The sequence below is a fragment of the Coregonus lavaretus genome (genome assembly GCF_964263955.1).
Source record: "Coregonus lavaretus genome assembly, contig: HAP1_SCAFFOLD_724, whole genome shotgun sequence".
Classification (NCBI taxonomy): domain Eukaryota; kingdom Metazoa; phylum Chordata; class Actinopteri; order Salmoniformes; family Salmonidae; genus Coregonus; species Coregonus lavaretus.
In genome coordinates, this window is record NW_028162782.1 from 65,001 (window position 1) to 73,346 (window position 8,346).

Below are 8,346 nucleotides of genomic sequence, written 5' to 3' on the forward strand. Positions count from 1 at the left end.
TCCTCTGACACACTGACCCACCTGAACACATTCCACTCCACATTCACTGAGCCCCTCTATCCAGGGTTTTGGGTTTGGTATTCCTCAGTAACTTTAACACAGTAGACACACACTGGAAACACACAAACTGGATACACACACACACACACTGGACAAACACACACACTGGACACACACACTGGACACACACACTCTACACACACACAAACACACACACACACACTGGACAAACACACACACTGGACACACATACACTACACACACACACACACTGGACAAACACACACACACACTGAACACACACACACTGAACAAACACACACTGAACACACACACACTAGACACACACACACACACACACTGAACACACACACACACTGGACAAATACACTGGACACACACACTGAACACACACACACTGGACATACACACACACACACTGAACACACACACTGGACAAACACACACACACACACACACACACTGGACACACACACATACATTGAACACACACACACACACTAGACACACACACACAAACTGAACACAAACAAACTGAACACACACACACACTGGACACACCCACACACACACTATACACACACACTGGACACACACACACTGAACACACACACACACACACACACACACTGGACACACAAACACTGAACACACACACACACACACACACACTAGACACACACACACACACACACACACATACACACACACTGGACACACACACTAGACACACACACACACTGTACACACACACTTACACACTAAACACACACACACACACACACACAGGACACACACGCACACACTGGACAAACACACTGGACACACACACACTGAACACACACACACACACACACACACACACACACTGGACACACACACACACACGCACATTGAACACACACACTGGACACACACACACACACACTGGACACACACACATACACTGGGAACAAACACACACTGGACACACACACACACGTTGAACACACACACACACTGAACACACACACTGGACACACACACACTGAACACACACACACACACAGGACACACACACACATGGACACACACACACACACTGAACACACACACACACACGCTGAACACACACACTGAACACACACACTTACACACACTGGGCACACACACACACACACTGGACACAAACATTGGACACACAAACTGGATACACACACACACTGGACAAACACACACACTGGACACTGGACAAACACACACACTGGACACACACACACTGGACAAACACACACACACACTACACACACACAAACACACACACACACACACACACACACACACACACTGGACAAACACACACACTGGACACATGCACACACACTGCACACACACACACACACTGGACAAACACACGCAGGACAAACACACACACACACACTGGACACGCACACAAACACACTGAACACACACACACAATAGACACACACACACATACACACTAGACACACACACATACACACTGAACACACACACACTGAACACACCCACACTGAACACACACACTAGACACACACACACTGAACAAACACACACACACACACTGAACAAACACACACTGAACACACACACACTTAACACACACACACACTCTGGACACACACACTGAACACACACACTAGACACACACACACTGAACACACACACTGGACACACACACTAGACACACACACACACACACTGTACACTCACACACACACTGAACACACACACACACACACACTGGACACACACGCACACACTGGACAAATACACTGGACACACACACACTGAACACACCCACACACACACTGGACACACACACACACATACACACACACACACTGAACACACACACTGGACAAACACACACACACACACACACACTCTCTGGACACACACACATACACTGGGAACAAACACACACTGGACACACACACATACATTGAACACACACACACACACTAGACACACACACACAAACTGAACACACACACACACTGGACACACCCACACACACACTAGACACACACACTGGACACACATACACTGAACACAAACACACACACACTGGACACACACACGCTGAACACACACACTTAACACACACACACACACTGGACGCACACACACTGAACACACACACACACACACACTAGACACACACACACTGAACACACACACACTGGACACACACACTAGACACACACACACACTGTACACACACACTTAAACACTGAACACACACACACACACACACTGGACACACACGCACACACTGGACAAACACACTGGACACACACACACTGAACACACACACACACACACACACACACTGGACACACACACACACACACACACTGAACACACACATACTGGACACACACACACAGGACACACACACACACTGGACACACACACACACACTGAACACACACACACACACACTGGACACACACACTGAACACACACACACACACACACAGGACTCACACACACACACACTCTAGACACACACACACACACTGGGCACACACACTGGACACACACACACTGGACACAAACATTGGACACACACACACACACTGGACACACTCTCACACACACACACACACTTACACACACACACACACACGGGACACATTTCCATGTGTTGGATTTTGATGAAAGGAAATCCCATATAGCCTACTGGACAGGACTTTGCTATGGCATCTTCTGTTTGGGTGTCTCAGGTCAGGTCTGAGCCATGATCAGAATGTGTCTCTGTGTCTATTTCCAGCCCTGCCATTTCTACCTGTCCTGATCTAGTGTTTCACCCCTGACCTCACAACGTCTCACTGTCCATGTCTGCTTTTAGCTCCCACCTCTACTTCACTGTGTTATAATGGACCTTATGCTTGTTATGTCACCTCTGTAACCAGTTATCAAACATACTGACCTTTCTGACCCTATCCCATGGCCCTACTTTCTACAACTGAACATTTAAATTCCTCTATGAGTTTTGTTTCGTGTCCATTTACTTATCTATGTATTTGTTGTATATTGGGGTTGTGCCGCAGAGCATCATGGGGGTTTGTATGTGTTGAGATGATCACATTCCAGATAAATGGTTGAACTGCTTTGTTTGTAAATTGTGTTGGAGTGTGCCTCTGGCTGAACTTACATTTTAAAAACAAGAAAATCGTCTGGTTTGCTTTATGTAAGGAATTTGAAATGATTTATACTTGTACTTTTACTTTTGATACTTAAGTATATTTTAGCAATTACATTTAATTTTTGATATTTAAGTATATTTAAAACCAAATACTTTTAGACTTTTACTCAAGTAGTATTTTACTGGGTGACTTTCACTTTTAGTTGAGTCATTTTCTGTTAAGGTATCTTTACTTTTACTCAAGTATGACAATTGGTTACTTTTTCCACCACTGGAGTTAACATCGTCATGGACGGCAGAAAAGGACTCGAGACGGACATCGGAGTGGGAAAACAACGTGATTAAAAAGGAGGAATATACAGTGATTAAAGGATAGGACATTTATTCAACTGTGAAGACAAACCTTTTAATTAAATCTGCTAAATGAGTGAACTTAGGAGGAAACGTCAGTGAGTGAAGTGAATGAAGATCACGTGACTGAAGAAAATATTGCTTTGATTGAGGACAATATTGAGTGACAATCAGGAGCTTATTGAGAAACTAAAAATTATTGGAATTGTTGGAAACATTGGACAGTTTGATAAAAGTATTGAGCAGTGGAGCTCATATACAGAACGGTTTGAATATTTTGTTCTTGTAAATGACATGGATGAGGACAACATTGTGCCTCCATGTTTTAGTGTAATGGGGCCAAAGACATTTAATTTACTAGGCAGCCTGCTACAGCCAGTCAGAACAGGTAATAAGACGTATGGGGATATTGTGGAGATACTTAAAGGACATTTTTCACCAGAACCACTAGTTAATGCTGAAAGGTTCAGGTTCCACAGGAGACATCATGAAGAGGGAGAATCAGTAACAATGTTTGCTGCTGCATTAAAGAAACTACCAGAACACTGAGTTTAATGCTGTTCTAAATGACATCATTAGAGACAGACTAGTATGCGGGCTACGGAGTGAAGCTACACAAAAGAGACTGTTGACTGAAAGTCATCTGACCTTGGCAAAGGACATTGAAATCAGTGTGTCCATGGAACTAGCTGCTAAAGAGGCTCACCAGTTGAGTTCATCAGGAACTTAGTGGGTTCATCTAACAATCCTAATCACCAGCTGATACATTGTAATCTCATACACAGGGTAAACCTTCCACCTAGAAAACATCATTTAATAGCAATCCCAACCGCTCCTCTGTGTGATCTATGTAATCAAGGTGCCTTGGGCTCCTTTATTATATGTACTGGGAGTGACCAGGGGACATGTTTTGGAAAGAGGTATCCTCATACCTTGTTCCCCCAAACTGTTATTACTGAATGATAATTCACCACTGTCATTACAGCAAAGACGTATAATGTTGTCAGGTTGGACAGCAGCTAAAATGATGTTGGAACTAAGATGGCAACCACCACACCTCATTGGATCAGCACTTTTATAGATATCATTTATTTAGAACTATTCACTGCTAGGATCCATGGGGCTAGCCAAACAACAATTGCAGCTGAAACCATAAAATAACTCCTGTAGTGGGTTTTACCCAACATATTGAACGTTCATTATAATTTTTGTGCAAATGTGTACCTTGATTTAGTATTTAATTTAATGGAGATCAGGTTGGGTGTGTTGGGGTGGTCCCAGGAGGGGTTGGAGGGTGGGTTGGGGTGGTCCCAGGAGGGGTTGGAGGGTGTGTTGGGGTGGTCCCAGGAGGGGTTGGAGGGTGGGTTGGGGTGGTCCCAGGAGGGGTTGGAGGGTGGGTTGGGGTGGTCCCAGGAGGGGTTGGAGGGTGGGTTGGGGTGGTCCCAGGAAGGGTTGGAGGGTGGGTTGGGGTGGTCCCAGGAGGGGTTGGAGGGTGGGTTGGGGTGGTCCCAGGAGGGGTTGGAGGGTGGGCTGATGCAGCTGAGGTGGGTGATTGTATATGTGGTTTATTATAATTGTATTTATCTGCAATAACTAGTTTCCATAATATACTGATATATATATTTTAACAGTATTGTGTCTCTAGCTGTATAACCATTCCTGCTGCTATTTGTTCTGATATATATTTTAACAGTATTGTGTTTCTAGCTGTATAATCATTCCTGCTGCTATTTGTTCTTTTCTGTGTTCCTTTAAAATAAATAAAAAGTTGATCACAAAAAAGGAAAAGTGCACAGAGTTTCAACTGAAAATCAGAGACAAGGAAATCAAGTCACATGTGGCAAGGTGGGACATCACGTATCTACATGCTGGTGTAAGAACATGGATTGTCCAGAGACATTCCAACAAATGAAAAAGAGATTTTCACACTGTTGAGCAGGAGAACACTGAGGTGAGTGACTCATCAGACCAAGAGAACACTGAGGTGAGTGACTCATCAGACCAAGAGAACACTGAGGTGAGTGACTCATCAGACCAGGAGAACACTGAGGTGAGTGACTCATCAGACCAGGAGAACACTGAGGTGAGTGACTCATCAGACCAAGAGAACACTGAGGTGAGTGACTCATCAGACCAGGAAGTCACACTGAAAATCCTGACTGTTGCTGGGGGGCCGCATGGCTACTATGTCTCCCTTGCTAGAGGGACAGCTGGTGAGTATGGAGATTGACACAGGGCCAGCTGGTGAGTATGGAGATTGACACAGGGCCAGCTGGTGAGTATGGAGATTGACACAGGGCCAGCTGGTGCGTATGGAGATTGACACAGGGCCAGCTGGTGAGTATGGAGATTGACACAGGGCCAGCTGGTGCGTATGGAGATTGACACAGGGACAGCTGGTGCGTATGGAGATTGACACAGGGACAGCTGGTGCATATGGAGATTGTACCTTATGCTATCAGACCAAAAGTCAAGGCTGACTTGGACACTTTAGTCAGTACAAAGTACTGGAGCTGGTCAGCGTGAGTCTCTATGGTGTGGAAGCAGTCTTGTCCCATATCATGCCTTCTGGTGAAGAAAAGGCTTTCACATCAAGGACATTGAACGAAGCAGAAAGTAACTAATACACAGATAGAATGAGAAGCCCTTGGTCACCCTTCTTACAAATCATTGTTCGCTGACGAGCATCTTTGGACCTCATACTAGGATTCTGTCACTTGCTGCCAGCAGAATGTAAAGGCAGGCTTTGTTGTCAGCACACACCTACGACATCAAGTACCGCAAGTCAGAACTGCACTGCAATGCAGATCAGTGGAGGTTGCTGAGGGGAGGACGGCTCATAATAATGTCTGGAATGGAGCAAATAGAATGGCATCAAACACATGGAAACCATGGAAACCATGTGTTTGATGTATTTCATACCATTCCCCTAATTCCGCTCCAGCCATTACCACGAGCCCGTCCTCCCCAATTAAGGTGCCACCAAACCCCTGTGATGCAGATGGACTTTCCAGGTTACCACTACCTGTGGTCAAGACAGAGTCAGATGGACTCCAGGTTACCACTACCTGTGGTCAAGACAGAGTCAGATGGACTCCAGGTTACCACTACCTGTGGTCAAGACAGAGTCAGATGGACTCCAGGTTACCACTACCTGTGGTCAAGACAGAGTCAGATGGACTCCAGGTTACCACTACCTGTGGTCAAGACAGAGTCAGGTGGACTCCAGGTTACCACTACCTGTGGTCAAGACAGAGTCAGATGGACTCCAGGTTACCACTACCTGTGGTCAAGACAGAGTCAGGTGGACTCCAGGTTACCACTACCTGTGGTCAAGACAGAGTCAGATGGACTCCAGGTTACCACTACCTGTGGTCAAGACAGAGTCAGATGGACTTTCCAGGTTACCACTACCTGTGGTCAAGACAGAGTCAGATGGACTCCAGGTTACCACTACCTGTGGTCAAGACAGAGTCAGATGGACTCCAGGTTACCACTACCTGTGGTCAAGACAGAGTCAGATGGACTCCAGGTTACCACTACCTGTGATCAAGACAGAGTCAGATGGACTCCAGGTTACCACTACCTGTGATCAAGACAGAGTCAGATGGACTCCAGGTTACCACTACCTGTGGTCAAGACAGAGTCAGATGGACTCCAGGTTACCACTAGCTGTGGTCAAGACAGAGTCAGATGGACTCCAGGTTACCACTACCTGTGATCAACACAGAGTCAGATGGACTCCAGGTTACCACTACCTGTGGTCAAGACAGAGTCAGATGGACTCCAGGTTACCACTACCTGTGGTCAAGACAGAGTCAGATGGACTCCAGGTTACCACTACCTGTGGTCAAGACAGAGTCAGATGGACTCCAGGTTACCACTACCTGTGGTCAAGAAAGAGTCAGATGGACTCCAGGTTACCACTACCTGTGATCAAGACAGAGTCACGCCAAGTAGACATCTTCTACTTCAGACAAGTGGAAAATGCACCAGTCACTTCAACACAAGTGTGGAGAAACACCAGAAACGACCCGGTTTCATCTGAAGTGATGGACATCATCATCATCAAAGGTAAAGCCGCAGGAGATGCTCTGGAACTGAGATATCAATACAGTCCGTTGTCTGCTGTGGGAGAGGAGAGTTATCATTCCACCTTCACTGAGGAAACCGGTGTTGCAACAGTTACACTCAGGTCATTGTGGAATGGTTCACATGAAGTAAATCACACAAAGCTACTTCTGGTGGATTGGATTGGATGGAAACATTGAGGAGAAAGAGAAAACGTGTTCCTCATGGCAGGAGGTTCTCAACGTACATCAACTTGGAGAGAGAGGGGTGGAGACAGGGGGAGGAGGAGGGGAGAGAGGGGTGGAGACAGGGGGAGGAGGAGAGAGAGGGGTGGAGACAGGGGGAGGAGGAGGAGAGAGAGGGGTGGAGACATGGGGAGGAGGAGGAGAGAGAGGGGTGGAGACAGGGGGAGGAGGAGGAGAGAGAGGGGTGGAGACAGGGGAGGTGGAGGAGAGAAAGGGGTGGAGACAGGGGGAGGAGGAGGAGAGAGAGGGGTGGAGACAGGGGGAGGAGGAGGAGAGAGAGGGATGGAGACAGGGGGAGGAGGAGGAGAGAGAGGGGTGGAGACAGGGGGAGGAGGAGGAGAGAGAGGGATGGAGACAGGAGGAGGAGGAGGAGAGAGAGGGGTGGAGACATGGGGAGGAGGAGGAGAGAGGGGTGGAGACAGGGGGAGGAGGAGGAGAGAGAGGGATGGAGACAGGGGGAGGAGGAGGAGCGAGAGGGATGGAGAC

General features: G+C 46.9%; 1 protein-coding gene across 1 annotated transcript in view; it reads left to right on the top strand.

Annotated features, from left to right (window-relative positions):
• Positions 1 to 105, top strand: part of LOC311118847 (stonustoxin subunit beta-like) — a gene marked incomplete at both ends in the record, with an annotated part of 767 nt that extends 662 nt beyond the window's left edge. Inside the window, one exon of the mRNA XM_084193620.1 lies at positions 1 to 105. This exon is cut by the window's left edge and continues 422 nt beyond it. Within this exon, the coding sequence (XP_084049746.1) occupies positions 1 to 105 (105 nt within the window).
• Positions 106 to 8,346: the final 8,241 nt, after the last annotated feature.